The sequence below is a fragment of the Macaca nemestrina genome, chromosome 10, assembly GCF_043159975.1.
Source record: "Macaca nemestrina isolate mMacNem1 chromosome 10, mMacNem.hap1, whole genome shotgun sequence".
NCBI lineage: Eukaryota > Metazoa > Chordata > Mammalia > Primates > Cercopithecidae > Macaca > Macaca nemestrina.
In genome coordinates, this window is record NC_092134.1 from 87,191,074 (window position 1) to 87,209,955 (window position 18,882).

General features: G+C 40.7%; 1 protein-coding gene across 2 annotated transcripts; it reads left to right on the plus strand.

Annotated features, from left to right (window-relative positions):
- Positions 1-6,428: 6,428 nt before the first annotated feature.
- LOC105470085 (solute carrier family 38 member 2) lies at positions 6,429-18,310 on the plus strand. 2 transcript variants are annotated; one of them, XM_011721826.2, is made up of 16 exons: positions 6,429-6,732; positions 7,868-8,068; positions 8,393-8,474; positions 8,623-8,738; positions 11,896-11,969; positions 12,073-12,165; positions 12,300-12,381; positions 14,061-14,143; positions 14,541-14,599; positions 14,686-14,853; positions 15,259-15,338; positions 15,436-15,536; positions 16,101-16,225; positions 16,614-16,758; positions 16,869-16,966; positions 18,044-18,310. In XM_011721826.2, the coding sequence occupies exons 2-16, from the start codon at positions 7,953-7,955 to the stop codon at positions 18,140-18,142; spliced, it is 1,521 nt and encodes a 506-aa protein (XP_011720128.1). In that variant the 5' UTR covers positions 6,429-6,732; positions 7,868-7,952; the 3' UTR covers positions 18,143-18,310. The 2 variants fall into 2 exon arrangements, with proteins under 2 accessions (XP_011720128.1, XP_070927929.1); XM_071071828.1 differs by lacking the exons at positions 6,429-6,732; positions 8,623-8,738 and having other exon boundaries at positions 7,937-8,068.
- Positions 18,311-18,882: the final 572 nt, after the last annotated feature.

Here is an 18,882-nt window from a genome sequence, read left to right on the forward strand (position 1 = left end):
GGATTCAGAGTTTATTTTGTGCTAGGCACTGAGGGAAAAGGTTGAAAGTACTAAATCAACAAGCACTTACTGAACACTTTTTATGTATCAGGCACTGTTTTAGGCACTGAAGATTCATTTAATAATGAGCCAAACCAGTCTTTTCCTCATGGAGTTAATGTTGCAGAAGATCATAAGCAAACAAACAAATAACGTGTTTTCACACATTGCACTAAAAAAGAAAATAGGACAGTGGGGAATAGGACAGCAAGGAGCAACTTTTGCTGGAATGGCCAAGGAAGATTTTTTTTGAGTCAGTGACATTTAAGATAAGATCTAAATGAGCCGGGCGCGGTGGCTCACGCCTGTAATCCCAGCACTTTGGGAGGCCGAGGCGGGCGGATCACAAGGTCAGGAGATCGAGACCACGGTGAAACCCCGTCTCTACTAAAAATACAAAAAATTAGCCGGGCGCGGTTGTGGGCGCCTGTAGTCCCAGCTACTCGGGAGGCTGAGGCAGGAGAATGGCGTGAACCCGGGAGGCAGAGCTTGCAGTGAGCCGAGATCGCGCCACTGCACTCCAGCCTGGGCGACAGAGCGAGACTCCGTCTCAAAAAAAAAAAAAAAAAAAAAGATAAGATCTAAATGATAAGAAGGGAGCTGCATAAAGATACAATAGTTCTCCCTTATCTGCTTGAGATACGTTTCAAGACCCTCCGTGGATGCCTAAAACTGCGGATAGTACCAAACCCTTTATGTACTGTTTCTTCAATCTGATTACCAAGATGGCTACTAAATGACTCACAGGTAGAGAATGGACTGTGAGCACCACGAATGGAAACCCACACATGAGCTAGGCTATGATTCAGGAGATGTCTTGAGAGAGATGATAGTCCCACTAGGGCCAGAGCAATGCAGATGGTGAGAAGTAACAGAATTCTGAATATATGTGGAGGCAGAGCCCTCATGACTTGCTGATGGGTTGGTTATTTGAGGAAAAGGAGGACTCAGGATGCTTCCTTGGTTTGGGGCCTGAGCTCCCTTATGAATCATGGTGTTATTCTAACTTGGAAAGGTTCGAGGAAAAATAGTTTTGATAGAGAAATCAAGAGTTCTGCTTTAGGAAGTAAGGGATAGGATATATGCCCTTTAGACATAACATATAATAGGTTTCTCCTGGTTCTTGAGAAACTCAAAACTATTTACCTTGCATTTATTCATTCAGCAAATGTATTGTCAGGCACTACTTCAGGTGCTGGAACTAGCAGTGATCAAAGCTGATTAAATCCTGGCCCTTGTGCGCTTATGTTCTAGTGAGGGAGACAAACAATAAAAAAGTAAATAAATGAACATATTTAACATAATTTCAGGTGGTGATCAGTACTATAAAGAAAAAAGTATTTAATTCTTTTACATATTCAAAAAGTACCTTATTTTTACAAGTAACTAGACTGGATGTGATTAGCAAGAGACTGCCCTGAAAAGACACTAACATCAAATCTAGTATGTAGACAACAGAAAAAGAAGTGTCATCAAAAAAAAAAAAAAAAAGATATTTATAAGGCACTAAGTTGAAAGTAAAGTGAAATCAGTTTCAAATGGGATCACCAAATAAAGAAGAGTTGATACAAGTTGTGATATTTAAGCTGGGCTTCAAAGGAAAGATATAATTTAAATATATAGTGGCAGGGAAGAGGAGGTATGAAGAACATTCCAAGTAGTAGAAATGGTTTAAATGGAAAACGGTTTATATTGAGAACACTGAGCAACATATATTGGCAAAAGCATAGGGTATGTGAAGGGGAATATATTGGTTATCTATTGCTGAGTAATAAAATGTGCCAAACTGTAGTGGCTTAAAACAATAAACATTTATTATCACTTGTTTCTGTGGGTCAAAAATCTGGGCTGAGCTTATCTGGTCCTCTGGCTAAGGTATTAGCTGGGACTACATTCATTTCAAGGTTCAAATGGGCGGAATCTACTTCCACACTTACTCAAATGACTGTTGGCAGGCCACAGGTTCTAACTGGTAGTTGCCAGAAACATCCATTCCTTGACATATGGGCCTCTCCATAGAACAGCTCACAAGATGGCAGCTTGTTTCCTTCAAAGCAAATGAAGAAGAGAGCCAGAGGAAGTGAACAAGAGAACAAGATAGAAGCCACAGTCTTTTCTTTCTTTTGAGACAGAGTTTCGCTATTGTTGCCCAGGCTGGAGTGCAATGGCGTGATCTCTGCTCACCACAATCTCCGCCTCCTAGATTCGAGCCATTCTCCTGCCTCAGCCTCCCGAGTAGCTGGGATTACAGGCATGCACCACCACATCTAGCTAATTTTTGTATTTTTAGTAGAGACGGGGTTTCGTCATGTTGGTCAGGCTGGTCTCCAACTCCTGACCTCAGGTGATCCACCTTCCTCAGCCTCCCAAAGTGCTGGGATTACAGGCATGAGCCACCATGCCCGGCCTGTCTTTTTGTAACCTAGCCTCAGAAGTGACATGCTATCACTTTTGCCACATAGAAGTGCATCACTAGGTCCAGCCCATATTCAAGGAGAGGGGATTACAAATATGTATGAATACCAGCAGGTGGTGATTTATTGGGGCCTATCATAGAAGCTGCCTACCACAAGGAATAATGGAAAATAAGATTGGAAATATAGACTGGGCCAGATCAAAGAAAGCCATAGAAGCTAATCTGCGAATGAAACTATACAGTTGGAAATGGAGGGTAGATAGAAGCAAATTTTATGTGTAAGCCTATTTTTGGCAAATTGTAGTGCTGGATAAATAGAATTTTGAGGGTCATCTTAAAAACCAGTTGTTTAACAACAAGTAGAAAATGTCAACCAATGACAGCTTCCAGGAAACAGAACCACTCTATTTTATCAGGAAATAGTGGTCAAAAAATTGTACAGAAGATAGCCACCTACATTCAATAAATAGTTCTAACACTGTATCCTGACAATGCATTCCTGAAAATCCAGAATTGATAACTGATATTTGTGACAGTTTTTCTGTCTTAGGATAGGAAATAAAATTCACTTTCAGTAGCTTTCAAAATTCTTTGATACCCCAACCCGCAGCAAGAAATACATTTTACATCAGCAGTCCCCAACCTTTTGGCACCAGCGACCGGTCTTATGGAAGACAATTTTTCCACAAAAAATTGGAGATGGTTTCAGGATGAAACTGTCCCAACTCAGATTGTCAGGCATTAGTTAGATTCTCATAAGAAGTATGCAACCTAGATCCCTCACATGTGCAGTTCTCAATAGGGTTTGTGCCCCTATGAGAATCTAATGCCACCCCTGATCAGGCCGAATGCTGCTCAATTGCCACTCATCTCCTGCTGTGCAGCCCAGTTCCTAACAGGCTTCAGACTGGTACCAGTCTGCTGCCCAGGGGTTGGGGACCTGTTTTACATCACAACTCATAATACACACACACACATATATATGAACACACAGATAATCACAAATATATACATATGTACATATATACACACACACATATATATATACACGCATAATCAAGATAAAAGATTTGCAGAATAATAGTACATATGGCATACTGATTTTTTTTAAAAAGTATTCTGTTCTACTGCATTGAAGGAAATAAAAAGCTAGTAGTAATCCACTGAATTCATCACTATCCACCACTTGGTCCCATTCTGAAAGTTTAAAAAATGCTGCTCTTCTAGAACAGTAGCTTAGAAATCAAACAAAATTATGACCAATAGGTATTTGGCAATATCGTTTCCCAGAAGTTGAATGAGGACACTGTGTCCAATGCATTCAAGCCCAAAGCATAACAGCAATTGCTCAGAGCACATCAGGCCTCAGCTGGAAGCCTGATGGAGTTAGCAGGCGTGCCTCAGTTTGGCCCTCGGAAAGACAAATCAAACTGTCAATAAAAAATGGAAGTTTACCCCCTCTTCTTTTTTTGTCATTTACTGTTCAAGTTCTGATCATAGAGACCAGATCATTACTGCAGCCCCCCCTGCCCCTCCCACCACTTTGCCCTCAGCTGTACAGGTATTGTGCTTCTCCTAAATATGTGTTGCAATACGAACCACCAAAAAGTCCAAAGGACATGAGATTTACTTATAGTGCAACTTGCCACCCATAACTACCAACCCTGAGGGCCTCCTTAGCACCTCTAACTGGGCAGAGGAAACGACCAGAGATTCATCTGGAATGAAAAAGTGGTTTAAGACCTTTTGATTGTTATCAGTTGAAACCTGATCTAAAGAAACTTCCTGGGACTCCTCTCTAACCTACCACTACCAAGATTGTTGTGACAAGAAGAGTTGATTGATTTTAGTGGGGAATGTATGTTGAAGGAAGATAGTTTTTTCAGCCCTAATTGTGTGTCAAATTCCAAACCTGCCCTTGGGGAGTTCACAATCTCTTTGGGCAGATGATACTACAAATAGTCTGGAATGATTTTGAGTGCATGACAGCATGGGTTTTTAAAAGTCCATCACCATATTGTTTTAGAAAATAGTAGGCCGGGCGCGGTGGCTCAAGCCTGTAATCCCAGCACTTTGGGAGGCCGAGGCGGGCGGATCACAAGGTCAGGCGATCGAGACCACAGTGAAACCCCGTCTCTACTAAAAATACAAAAAATTAGCCGGGCGCGGTGGCGGGCGCCTGTAGTCCCAGCTACTCAGGAGGCTGAGGCAGGAGAATGGCGGGAACCCGGGAGGCGGAGCTTGCAGTGAGCCGAGATCGCGCCACTGCACTCCAGCCTGGGCAACAGCGTGAGACTCCGTCTCAAAAAAAAAAAAAAAAAAAAAAAAAAAAAAAAAAAAAAGAAAATAGTACCTGCAAAAAGAGGACAGAGTAGGGAGGGACGCTATGGGGCATGCGGGGTGCTTTCCTGCGGCTCAAAGGCTAAGCCTTGTGCGATAGCGGCATTTAAGGGGGTGAGAGGAGGTTGGCCACCAAAGCAAGAATGGCTATTATTTCAGCCTGACCAACATGGAGAAACCCCGTCTCTACTAAAAATACAAAATTAGCCGGGGTGGTGGCACATGCCTGTAATCCCAGCTACTCGGGAGGCTGAGGCAGGAGAATCACTTGAACCCGGGAGGCGGAGGTTGCGGTGAGCCGAGATCGCGCCATTGCACTCCAGCCTGGGCAAAAAGAGCGAAACTCTGTCTCAAAAAAAAAAAAAAAAAAAAAAAAAAAAAAAAAAAAAAGACTGGCCTGAGCGGAGTAGAAGGTTAGAAGGTTTGGGGTAGGGAACACAGGAGTGTGATGGGGAAAATCGGGCCCTCGCTTGTCAATCATAAACACTGGTGCAGGCGAGGGCACCCGAAGCCTCATGTGCGGCGGAAATAGGCAGTTGTACAGATTTCCTCAGTAAAATATTGAAAGCAAAAATTGTGATCACACCCAGCCCTTTGCTTTGTGCCCTGCCCAGTTTCTCCCACGTCCCCATAAGGAAGAGAGCAGTAGGTCAAACTTGTTTGTTCATTCATTCCACGAACATTTCTCTCTCCTAAGGGGTCTTTGTTTCCAGCAAGGGAGTGAGTCTTGCCTTTCCCGCAGCACCAATTTCTCCACAGTGAAGGGGCCCCCCTAGTTGCCTGGCTCAGCAAGACCACATCACCATTGAAGGGAAAGGACCAGGCTCTGCAGAAAGCGCCTCAGACCCGCATTCAGACAAGACAGTGCCCTTGCAGGGGGCGGTGGTGGTGGGATAAGAGAAGCGACGTGTCAGCGAATGGAAAACTGGGGACTCCCAAGCAGCCTTAGGAGCGCCGGGCTCCCTACTGGGACCTCCTTCTAAGGGGTCTGGCTTGCTGGCCAAAAGGTAGCCTTTCCGCTAGTCTGGTTTTCCATGGCCGTACAAAAAGGTCATCCCGAAAAGGAGCTGCTAGCCGACCTCGGGCTAGTTTTGAAGAGTGAAAGCAGGTCTAGGTGGAAAAGAAACAACAACAAACCATCAGGACAACGTTGCTGCCTTGGCTCAAGTTTGTGAGACAAAACCTCATTGTAAATCACAAAAATAACAATCAAGAAAGTGTTTGGTGGGAGGGTGGTGTCCCCGAAAAGCCTTGATATGTGCCCCCAAAGCAAGGACTGCTGGTGAATCGGACAGGAGAAAATTTTAAGGAGATGGCTCCTCAAAGACAACCGCATGTGTTGAGCACCAACCCGGGCTGAAAAGGATAGGCAGCGGCAGCATCTGGGGGTCTTTCCAGACTATCTAGGAAGCTGGAGAGAGTGGGCTTTGGCTTTGCGGGAGAGTCTTGGGGGCGCCCTGGGGCGGGGCTGGGCCGCGGGCGGGGGCCGCAGAGGGAGGCGCAGGGAGGCGGGGCCTCGGGCTGGGCGGGTCGGAGGTGGGGCCCAGGTGGTGTTGATACACAAAGAGAAGGCGCCCGGGCGGCCGCGGCCCCGCCCACTGACGCGTCCCGGGGTGCCGCTATAACCCGCCGCTCAAAGGGCTGCTACAGAGCCCCGCGACGCCGCCGCCCTAGTGAACGCCTTTCCAGTACTGCTATCAGCAGCAGCAGCCCAACCACGCGTTACCGCACACTCGCGCCTTTCCTTTGACACGGCGGACGCCGGAGGATTGGGGCGGCAGTTTGTCATTTCCTTTTTTATTAAAATTATTTTTCCTGCCTGTTGTTGGATTTGGGGAAATTTTTTGTTTGTTTTTTATGATTTGTATTTGACTGAGAGAAACCCACTGAAGACGTCTGCGTGAGGTTTCCGGGGTACAAGAACAGAGACCACCGAGGTAACGCGTGCGGGGGGGTGTCTGTGGGGAGGGCGCGGGACCCGGGCGAGAGTGGGGGAGGGGCTTCCGGGAGGGGCCGCGCGGGAAGGCGACCGCGGGGTCCGTTTCCTTTCGAGGCGGGCGTTGTCGGTTGGCCTGGCCAGCCTTCCATCCTGGCCCGCCGCGCAGGGGTCGCGCCCGCGACGTGGGCAGGAGAGCAGGCGCTGGGCCCGGGCCGCGTGTCTGCCCGGTGCGGAGCCGCATCTTCCCATTAGGGGGAGGGGAGCCAGCCTGGCCCGCGGCTCTGCTGCGGCAAGTCTTGTGACTGATTTGCATTTAATTAAAAAAAAAAAAAAAATTAAGTCCAGGGAACCAGGAATCTGGGGGCGGCGGAGGTGGGCTTGGGCATGTATTATAGGAGAGGCCAAGATTGGGGAAGACAAGTTGAGAACATTTGACAATATCGACGATCGATATTGCATCAGTTTGCTTTCCAGACATAGGAGGGGCTGGGCGGGCGAAGCACTCGCGGGCCAGCTGCTTGTGGACGGGTGTGCTTAAGGGCACTGGCGCGCGCGTGTGTAAATAAACCCCCAGCTCCCGGGGCCCAGGCGTTCGCCCCCCTCGAGAGAGTAGTGTCGGCCCTTTCCGCCTCCTTCTGGGGAAGGCTGTGTGCGGCAGAGGCATTTCCCGGTGTGGGGACTCCAGGCAGTAAAGGACAGATTACGCAGCATTGCTGTTCCAAATGCTAGAAACGGGAAGCCATGCGCCTAGGTTGCATGCACACGAGCCAGGGTCGGGGCTGGATGTGTGCCCTGAGTGCCTGTGCACGTTTGCAGCGGCTGGGAAAAAGCAAAACAGAGCCCTCTTCGCCCCCTCCACTCGGACTGGGGACAATAGAGAGGGTGAAATACTGAAATCTGCCGGAGTAGGGGGCCTCGGCGGCCGCAGCACAGCGGTGGAATCATCTTTGTTCTCCGCGGCTCAGCCGTCTGTACTTTTCCGCCCCTTGGCGCGCCCCCGCCCCTCGCGCGCGGCTGGTACTTTTCCACTCGCCTGGTCTGGGATGAATCAGCCGCGCTGCGCCTCCCGGCGGCGTCACCTGACCACGGCGGGCGGGCGCTGCAGTCCTGACGCGCCGCCTCTACTTTCGCAGGCCGACTCGCGGCCGGTGCACCCACCGCCAAGGACAAAAGGAGCCCAGCGCTGCTAGCTGCATCCGATTCCTCCCAGTGCTTAGCATGAAGAAGGCCGAAATGGGACGGTTCAATATTTCCCCGGATGAAGACAGCAGCAGCTACAGTTCCAACAGCGACTTCAACTACTCCTACCCCACCAAGCAAGCTGCTCTGAAAAGGTGGGAGAAGTTGTGACACTTCTGAAAAAACGGCTTGCATGGGTTGGGTTCAGGGAGTTACCTAGGAATTTGCTTCCATTGCTTTAATTCGCTATAGCATTTAGAGAATGTGTGTCATCTCTGGAAGAGTATCCGATTATCTTGTTATAATGACAAGATAGCTCGTGGTGTGAAAGTCAACTCCTAGTTAATATTTATACATTTAAGTAAAGGTGTTGTATCAGAACTATGCTGGTGGGGGGTATTTTATGTTCAAGCAGTCTTGTGTGTAGTGATAGATATTTCAATCCAGTTTACAATTATATATGTCTGTATTTTTTGTAGCCATTATGCAGATGTAGATCCTGAAAACCAGAACTTTTTACTTGAATCGAATATGGGGAAGAAGAAGTATGAAACAGAATTTGTAAGTTAAAAATAATAATTTGTCTGTCAGTGGCTTTATGGAGTAAAAGAATAGTTTTACTTTTAGAATTCAAATCTAACTTGCCCAAACCTGGTTTTCTCCATTTAATTATTGTTATATGTTTGGTTATCGTTTTCCCTCTATGTAGCATCCAGGTACTACTTCCTTTGGAATGTCAGTATTTAATCTGAGCAATGCGATTGTGGGCAGTGGAATCCTTGGGCTTTCTTATGCCATGGCTAATACTGGAATTGCTCTTTTTATGTAAGTATGTGTAAGTAGTGAGTCTGCCATGCAGGGCAGTTACTATGATAAAACATATTTTGGCTCCGGAAACTGAGTTTACAGTTGCAGTAGCTGACTCAAGTTACTTGCTTAAAATTAAAAGTATGAGAAACCCCAAAAATCTCTTTATTCTGCTACATACTGCACAATATCAAGAAAGCCAACTAGAAAAAAATAGGGCAGTCCTTAAAACTGACAAATTAAGCCAGAAGTCTTCTAAGTCAGTGGGAATAGTTAAAACAAAATTGTAACAGATGGTAGATACTGAAAAAGAACTATGGCTAAATCCAGGGTAGGTATAAATTTTGAGAAGCTGAAAATCCTATTAAGCTCCAAATCAGTTTGGTAAATTGACAGTTCTTACGGACCTGTGGCCCCTTACATGAATAAGGAAAAGAAAATTCCTGTAAACATACAAGGTGTGGTGGTATTTACCCAGCCTGGAACATGTTTGTTTTAAGACGGAGGAGTCATAATTTTCTGGACCCTGAAAAGCAATCCATACATGTTTTTTTAATGTTTGCTTTTGTCAGACCTGTTCGATTGCCACATGCTATGGCAAAAAAATGAGTATTTTACTAAGTACTTGTTTTTAAATGGTTCCCCCCACAGTTGCACAGTTAGACTTAATTACTCCTGTGCTTTCCAGCATAAATACCTGGATAGACTCTTGGAGGTACAGAAGACTTCAGAGCAGTGGTTCTTAGCCATTTTTGCGTCACTGACTCTTGGAGAATATGATGGAAAAATGTGGATCTTATTTCCAGGGAAAAAGCACAAAACAAAAATACATGCAGTCTTAAGCATGTATTTTTCAGTGATGTTTGTGTCATAGCCCTTAAGTTTAAGTACCCGTGGACCCCTGGCTAAGGCAATTTCTGTGGAGGATTGTGTAACTTAATGCCTTCATTGTACAGATAAGGAAACCACACGTATATAACATGGAATTGTCCCTTTGTGACAGATATGTTTTACTTAGCTGACTGGTGCCTTCTACTCAAGTTATTTTCTCCAGCAGGATAGAACGTTCATGAAAAGAAAAGCAGACCTTTGCAAATCTCTGCTTTGTGAAATTCCACACTGAGGTTAAGCCTGGCTTTGAGTACTAGATGCTAGGATTCACTCTGGCTTGCTTCAATTAGGATGAGGCTTTTTGAGAGAACCCTTACTAAGGTGAAGGACCAGCAATTTACATAGAATCCTAGAATTTCAGGAATTTTTAGTAGAGAATCTGAATGGCATCACTGTTGAATATTTGAAATCCTTGTTAGCGCTTGGCATAAAAACTAGGCAGTTTTAGAGTACAGCCAGTGTAGTTAAAGAAAGAATTTAAAGGAGATTAAATGGCACCTCTGTTTCATAAGTGAAGGTCAAATTCTGATGTAACCCTTGTACTCTTGGAATTATACTTTAATAGGTGCTTATGTCATTGATTTACCATTTTACTAAATAGCTAAATAAGATTGCTAAAGTGTGATTTTATTCATCAGTATGTACTTTATATTTAGAGGTATAGAGTTAAATGGGCCAAAAACCACATGGCTGCCACGGTCCACTTCAACAACTCTATAGCTAACCTTTTTAAGTAGAATCAATCTCAAGGTTGAAAGTGACCTCAAAGGTTACAAAGTCTATTTACCGCTCGTCATTTCAGTGTAAGACATGGAAGGACTTAATTTGGTTTGTTTTTAATTAAATCGACATCTTTTCTCCAGTTAGAAGTGAGGTTGATAGTGTCACCTCAGACTAGGCCCTGTAAAACTTCTGGCATTTAGAATGGTAGTGTAAAGCCACTTCCTCTGTTTAACTAATAGACATCAGTTTCTTTGTCAGCACCTTACATGGTACTGCGTGCAATTTGCTCACACGGAATCAAAAAATATGCAACTCTTCTCTTTTGCAGGGTTTTCTATGAGTTTCCCTGTTTTGTTATTTAATTTCTTTTAAAAATTAGTCTGTATCTCTGGGCTCTCCTAGGTGGAAGAAAAGTAAAGCTGGAATGAGGGAGAACCCTTACCCTAAAGGAAAATAAGGTAACATTAGGGTCCCTTTAGTCACTCTATGTTACCTTATTTTTTTTTTTTTTTCTCTTGCTGAATCCAAGTGAAAAGATCAAGGGAGGAAAGGCTTAGACAGTCAAGCTGGTACCCTACTCATTCTAGCACAGACATTGTTTTAACTGTGACAATACTGGGCCTGTATTCCTTGCCATGGGGTGCAATATAGTATGTCATTACAATGATTAGTTCTCTGATTTGTGCCCAGTTGTTAGTAAAGCTTGTAGTGCCTCACTCTTAAAATGTTAGTATCATGTTAGTGTCATTTCCCCCTTACATTCTTTTCCTTTTTTTTTTTTCTTTAAAAAAAAGACAGTATTTCATTTTGTCCTCCAGGCTGAGTGCAGTGGCAAACTACTGGGCTCAAGTGATCCCCCTACCTCAGCCTGAGTAGCTGAGACTGTAGGTATACACCACCACAGCTGGCTTTTTTTTTTTTTTTCCTTTGGTAGAGATGGGTTTTCCCTACGTTATGTTGTCCAGGCTGGTCTTGAACTTCTGGCCTCAAGCAGTCATCCTGCCCCAGCCTCCTAGAGTGCTGGGATTACAGGCATGAGCCACTGCACCTGGCCTCTCATTCCTGTTTATATGTATACGGTCCATGTGGTTTTAAAACCTTTCCTGAACCTGTCTCAGTTGAATTTCATAAGAATCTTGTGGGCTAGGTTTAGTAGCGGATATTACTGATATTTTACAGATAAAGGGAACTATTGAAATGCAGAAAGGTGGCAAGCATACAGCTCATTATTGTGGTGCCAGAATCAAAGTACAAGTTTCAAACTCCACTGGGAAGTTGAGCTTTCCAGTGTCTCATGCTGTGTTTGGCTCAGTGGGTAGACATCCTTGTTCCTAACCAATGCTGTAGAACTGTCACCTGAGAAATGATGCAAGTTTTTACTGTCAGGCAAGAGACAATGTTGACACTCCAGTTAGCAGGAGAGGAAATGCCAGTTCTTCAGGGCATTTTGACACAAATAGGACAAGTTTCACACATAATGTTATTTAAACAACCAGAAAGAGTTGTCTTTAAATATAGCCATGCTTATTTATAACCCTGTGCCTTTTCCTTCTCTCATCAGAATTCTCTTGACGTTTGTGTCAATATTTTCCCTGTATTCTGTTCATCTCCTTTTAAAGACTGCCAATGAAGGAGGTATGATAGCATTCTTGATTTTTCTAAAACAATGTATACCTATCATGATTTTATTTCTCTTTTAAAATCCTTGGCTTCATGCTTCTGTGTTCTTAAATTGTAGGGTCTTTATTATATGAACAATTGGGATATAAGGCATTTGGATTAGTTGGAAAGCTTGCAGCATCTGGATCAATTACAATGCAGAACATTGGAGGTAAGAATTTTTCAAAAGACAATTTGGGTAGATAGACTTTATGCTCATTGTATAGCACAGAGTGGTGACATACGCGTTTTAGTGTCACGTGCCGCATTTTGCACTTGTAATGGTATAATTTTGTTTTCCTCTAGCTATGTCAAGCTACCTCTTCATAGTGAAATATGAGTTGCCTTTGGTGATCCAGGCATTAATGGACATTGAAGATAACACTGGGTAAGTGCTAAGTAAGGTTACTCATAAGAAACAATTATAGTCAAAAGTGGTTGGATATATTTTTATCAAAGTTGTATACAAAATGATTATTAGTTATCCATACATGTTCCTTTTGAAACTGACCCGTAAACTGGTTCGAATTTTGGAGAATGAAAGGCCAAAAGATAGTAGCTAGCCCCACAATTTTGGATATCTTAATTTCTAAAACAGGTTTTCTAGAACTTGCTTTCTGTCTTTGTGTTCATACCTAAAGAAGTTATAGCTGTTTTTAATATATGTCCTAAGTGAGGATTGAAGCTTTGAATTACATTAAAAATTAATCCGTCCTATTTTTGTAAGTTTGGAATTCTTAAGACTTAATCTGTTCAATGCAAAATACAGGTTGGACATCCCTAATCTGAAATCCAAAACTTTTTGAGTGCCAACATGACGCTACAAGTAGAAAATTCACACCTGATCTCGTGACAGGTGTGCAAAATTAATTAAAATATTGCATAAAATCACCTTTAGGCTGTGGGTTTAAGAAGGTGTATAGGAAACATAAGTGAATTTTGTGTTTAGACTATAGTCCCATCTCCAAGATACTTCAAATATGTATATGCAGATACTCCAAAGTCCAAAACACTTCTGGTCCCAAGCATTTTGGATAAGGGATACTCAACATTTTGGATAAGGGATACTGTGCCAGAAAATGCTTGGGCATGCTATAGAAACCATTTTCTTCTAGCAAAGTTATTCATCCCAGTGAACTCACAGGTTTTTATCTAAAGTAAACATGGGGAAGGGTAATTTACTTCCCACCCTACGTGCAGCTCATTATGTCAAAATAGAGAAGTGCCGTTATCAAAGATGTGGCTTTAGAAATTTAATTTTTTAAGCTGATCTTTAAGTATTAGTGTTCTACAGAGTACTTACTGCTGAAGTGAACAGAATTTATGAGGCAATTAGAATTTGAAAATAGTGATTTAGAAGAGAGTGCAATTCATGATTTACCTAAAAAGGAAAAGGCTTAGGGGACATACATAATGTTTTCTGTAAGTTCAAAAGGGATATTTTTGGCTGTCTTCGGAGTTAAAGGTGGTTCAAGATGTCACAATATACTCTGATAACCTGGAATAAGTCCTGGTTTGGGGGACTGAGTTTTATAATTTTTCGGGGGGGTAGGAGGCAGTTTGCCTATGCATTTTATGAAAACTTTTCCTCATTGAAATGTTTAATAAGTATATTTGGTAACACGTCTGGAAAAAAAACTTGTTTTAAAATTTTTTAGTTTCCAGCATTAGAAATTACATGCTAAAGCTGTACCAAAGTTGGTGTACAATTTTTCTGAAAGTGCTTAAAGATAAGATTACTGGCTTAACAAAGCAGCTTTGTTCCCTGCGTTAGTATCAAGTCTTTGAGAAGCATTTTGTGTTATGAATCAGCTGGCAGCTTTCCCAGAGCAAGTAGTGGGACAAAAGTTACACTGTTTCATACCCAACTTCTAACCTGAGTAAATATTCATCTAGCACACAAAGTTAAAAAGTTATTCCTATCTTGAACAAGGGAAACTTTTTCCAAACATGTCTTTTTTTGTGTTTGTTTTTATGGTATTTCTATAAAATGAGTCCTGTTAGAAGAAATATATATTATTCTGAGGATATTTGTGACTGTTTTGACCTTGTTTCTGTTTTCTTTAGATTGTGGTATCTGAACGGTGACTATTTGGTTCTGTTGGTGTCATTGATACTCATTCTTCCTTTGTCGCTGTTTAGAAATTTAGGTGAGCAAACTCATCTCTAAAAGAGAATTGAAATGAGCCTCTCACCAGTTAGTTGGGCTTTCTCTTAATAGAAATTAGTCAGAATGAAAAAGCCCTAGAAAGGTATATCTTTGGGACTCACAGCATACAACATTTAGGAGCCAAAATGTTTAATTGACACTATATATTGTACTTTGTAAGAAATAATGCAAATGATAGTTTTTATTAGCTTGGGTTATGACAAGTATATTTAAATAATTCTATATTTTAGTATCATAAGAATTAGAAATTTAGTAGTGTAGCCATACTTTAGTGCCTAAAGTCTTCCCAGCAGAATTGAGTTATTCAGTGGGGAAAAGATATTTGCTTTAAATCTGTTTCATTAAACTAATACTGATTCCTGCCACCCCCCTTCTAGGATATTTGGGATATACCAGTGGCTTTTCCTTGTTGTGTATGGTGTTCTTTCTGATTGTGGTGGGTATGATTTTTCTTTAGAAAATATTTTTTGTAAACCCTACCATGTCACTTAGTTTAACATATGCAAAATAATATCTTTTTAGGTCATTTGCAAGAAATTTCAGGTTCCGTGTCCTGTGGAAGCTGCTTTGATAATTAATGAAACAATAAACACCACCTTAACACAGCCAACAGCTCTCGTACCTGATTTGTCACATAACGTGACTGAAAATGACTCTTGCAGACCTCACTATTTTATTTTCAACTCACAGGTAACTAAATATGCTTATTTTCTCAAAAGAAGAGTTTAGGGAAGAAAAGAGGGAAGCTAGTCACTGGAAATTTAAAAATAACTCCCAGGGTAAAGAGAGGAGGATAACAGGTGCTTCTTAGAAAACATGTGATTAGCTAATTATTGAGGACTGTGAGGAAAGTTTTGGTTTACATCTTAAAATAGATCGAAAAATGAGATAATCACATGGTGCTAATAATTGACACATTCAGAAGTGAGGATATTGATCATACTTCATGAACAGATTAGAGGAATGGAAGCTAATTACACAAAGGAAACTTTCAGGCTTTGATTCTAAGATTGTTTACATAAAATATATGCTGTAGAAATATGACAGCATGAGTTTGTTACATCAGATTAAGTAGGTTTTTACGTTTTGTTTCAGACTGTCTATGCTGTGCCAATTCTGACCTTTTCATTTGTCTGTCATCCTGCTATTCTTCCCATCTATGAAGAACTGAAAGAGTGAGTATTTCATTTTTATATCAGTTTGAGAAAATATTAGACAACTGCTGTAACTGCTGCTGAAATACACATTTGAATTTTCTTTTGAATTATATAGCCGCAGCCGTAGAAGAATGATGAATGTGTCCAAGATTTCATTTTTTGCTATGTTTCTCATGTATCTGCTTGCCGCCCTCTTTGGATACCTAACATTTTACGGTAAATAATGCCTCCTTTACCAAAAAAAAAAAGCTTATTGAAATGAAACTGCTACTTTTCTATGTATAGCTCCATCACTTTAAAAATAGTCTTAATATATTTCATATTTGTGATGAGAAATTATATTTAGAACTTAGAATTTTCTGTAGTGTATTTAATCAGTAATATCTAGAATCCAGTTTTGAAAACATCATTAATCATTTGATGGCATGTTTGTATGATATGCCAGCCTCTGAGTTCATCTTGCCTGTCTCCTCTCCCATCACCTTCAGACTGTATAACACAAACACAAATTATAAGCCAAGCCAGGAGATTTAGCTGTTTAACTCCTGTTGCTTTTAATGGGAGTCATGTGGTTAAATCTCTATGTGGTATTTAGAAAAATTTTCCTTCAATGTTACTTTAATTGCATTAACCATAATTCCAAACTAATCTTATTAGCCTCTTAGTTTATAGTCGTTTTGTGAGTAGCTAAATAACTGGTGCACATTTTGCTGTTAAATTTTCTACTTGGTCTTCAATGAAAACAGACACTCAAGAGTTTTTTTTGGTATTTCCCTGTAGAACATGTTGAGTCAGAATTGCTTCATACCTACTCTACTATCTTGGGAACTGATATTCTTCTTCTCATTGTCCGTCTGGCTGTGTTAGTGGCTGTGACCCTGACAGTACCAGTAGTTATTTTCCCAGTAAGTAATCACTTGCTCTGCTTTCAGTAGGAATGAGTTTTTAAACATGTGAATATTTGTGAGATTTTCATCTTCTGGAAGAAGGGAAACACCAGTAGAACAATACTAAGTTGGTGGTGGTTTTGAAGGGACTTTTAAAAAATACAGTGTATATTTTCAAAATATCCTGGGGACTTTTTTTTCACCGTAAGATATAAAATGATCTTTTAAGTGTTCAGATGTTCAGGAAACAGCAGAGAAAGAGGCACAGTTTTATTTAGAAATAGTTACTATTTTGGATAGATTCCTTGTTACTTGGGCATTCCTTTCATTCACTGAAGCTGGATTTTTAAATTTTATATTGCTATTATTTTTAAAATACATTTTATTTATTTATTTATTTTTGCAGATCCGGAGTTCTGTAACTCACTTGTTGTGTGCATCAAAAGATTTCAGTTGGTGGCGTCATAGTCTCATTACAGTGTCTATCTTGGCATTTACCAATTTACTTGTCATCTTTGTCCCAACTATTAGGGATATCTTTGGTTTTATTGGTAAGTTTTAGAAAGTATCAAAGTTGATTCAAACATCAGGGATTTTAAGATTTAAAGAATGAATGACAAGTGGTTCATTGAATCCTCAAGAAACAAATGTTCTTTTACAGGTGCATCTGCAGCTGCTATGTTAATTTTTATTCTTCCTTCTGCCTTCTATATCAAGTTGGTGAAGAAAGAACCTATGAAATCTGTACAAAAGATTGGGGTGAGTGAAAGATTATCACCATAGAAACAGTAGTAATATAAATTTCTCTAACTGATTTTAATTTTATTCTCGTAGCTGTTATTTGTTGTGGTTTCACTTTGAAGTTTCCAGTAAACATTTCTGTAATGGTATACTTCACAGATGGAAGATTGCAGAGGGAAGGGGAAAGATAGTTTGCCATCTAATAAATACTTAAGTTAATTGCAATAAAGTTATTAGATACTTTGGAGATAGGAATAGGGTTGAAGACTAGTGTGAGATATTAAGCTTTCAACATTTGTTCAACCAGTTTTCATTGGACTGCCTACTGTGTGACAGGGACTTAAATGGGCATTGAATATATAAAAGAGAAGGAAGGGCGTTTAGTTGAATGAGACTGACCATCTTCAGAGTGAAGCTCTCAGGGAGGCCATCTCTCCATAGTGTTTACTATTATGTACCTACTCTAAAATGTAGTACCAGCTGGTGACAGAGAATGATGTGCTAACCACAAATGATGTGGTTCCTAGTACCAGAATCCTGGTGGGTGGTGTTTAGGAAAAAGACTGCTTTTTAGTCATTATTTTCCACCTTCATTCTGCTGTGATTAAAGTACTAGAATTGTTTATAAACCAACAACTGTCATCTTGTTTTACTCTAAATTACATAGTGGCAGTATTGAAGGGTAGGATTTAGGAATTAGTATTTCCTGGAAAGACCTCTGGCTTTGACTTTTGCTGCATTTTAGGATGTTTTGGGTTTGATTTTGTGACTTTACTTTTGCTCTAAAAAATTGCAAAAAATCCAGTCCACCTCTATATGAAGCAGTTTGTTTAGCAAGAAAATTCCCTTTTCACTTGAGACAAAGGAATGGAAAAGTGAAAAAGTTCAGAAGGCCTCAAAGGTAGTTATTTTGTACTGCAGATAACTTACTGATCACTTAGGAGTTTATATTTAGCAAGTTAAATACTCATTCTGTAGAACATGATGCAGTAGATAAACTTCAGTAATTAAAGCACATTTCAAAAAGTAGAAAAAGAAATGTTTAGCATATATGTTTTATTACTTATTGATCAATTTTCTCTATGCTTATTGCAGGCTTTGTTCTTCCTGTTAAGTGGCATACTGGTGATGACCGGAAGCATGGCCTTGATTGTTTTGGATTGGGTACACAATGCACCTGGAGGTGGTCATTAATTGGCACCACTCAAACTCAAACTCAGTGCATCTGATGCCAGTGTTGAGTAAACTCAACTACTATGAAATTTCACCTAATATTTTCAGTTTCACTTCCTTTTGAAGTGCAGATTCCTCGCTGGTTCTTCTGAGTGCAGAATAAGTGAACTTTTTTTTTTTTTTTTTTTTTCTTAAAGAAACTTATCTGTATGTTAGAAATGGATATGAACAACAAAACCACGAGTCTCGGGTTAAGGGAAGTGACAATTTTATTCCATTCCAGAGAATGGACGAACTCTTAACTTTTATCAAGCCACATGCTTGGCTGTGTCATTGTTTAACTTGGATATTTTATGATTTTACTTGAATGTGCCTAATGGAACCATTCGATGTGAGAAATAATTCTTCTTAATTTACAGCAAAGTATTGAATAACCATTGAGAAAAACACTATTATTTTTTGTACCAAAAATACTTAAAGACCTCAGAAGCACTCTTTTACTTTTAAAAAATTGCTTTTTTTGAACTTTATTCAGAAGCAGTTATCAATAAATTCCATAAAATAATTTCATTGGTATTTAAAAATGAATATTAGTATAATGAAATGATTTGCCTTTTTGTAGGCATAATAAGCCAAATACTTTTTTACCCAAAATAATTTTTAGAGAAAATGATGTAATGAAAAATTGTACCATGAATTAGGAGCGTAGTTTTTTTCCATTTAAATGTCACCATTACTTAAAAGATGATTGATTGATTATT

Excerpts from the sequence above, each read along its gene's own strand:
- LOC105470085 (XM_011721826.2), top strand. The coding sequence starts at position 7,953 with ATGAAGAAGGCCGAAATGGGACGGTTCAATATTTCCCCGGATGAAGAC. Across the intron at positions 8,739-11,895 it reads ACTGGAATTGCTCTTTTTAT|AATTCTCTTGACGTTTGTGT; the intron begins GTAAGTATGTGT and ends TTCTCTCATCAG. Across the intron at positions 11,970-12,072 it reads AAAGACTGCCAATGAAGGAG|GGTCTTTATTATATGAACAA; the intron begins GTATGATAGCAT and ends CTTAAATTGTAG.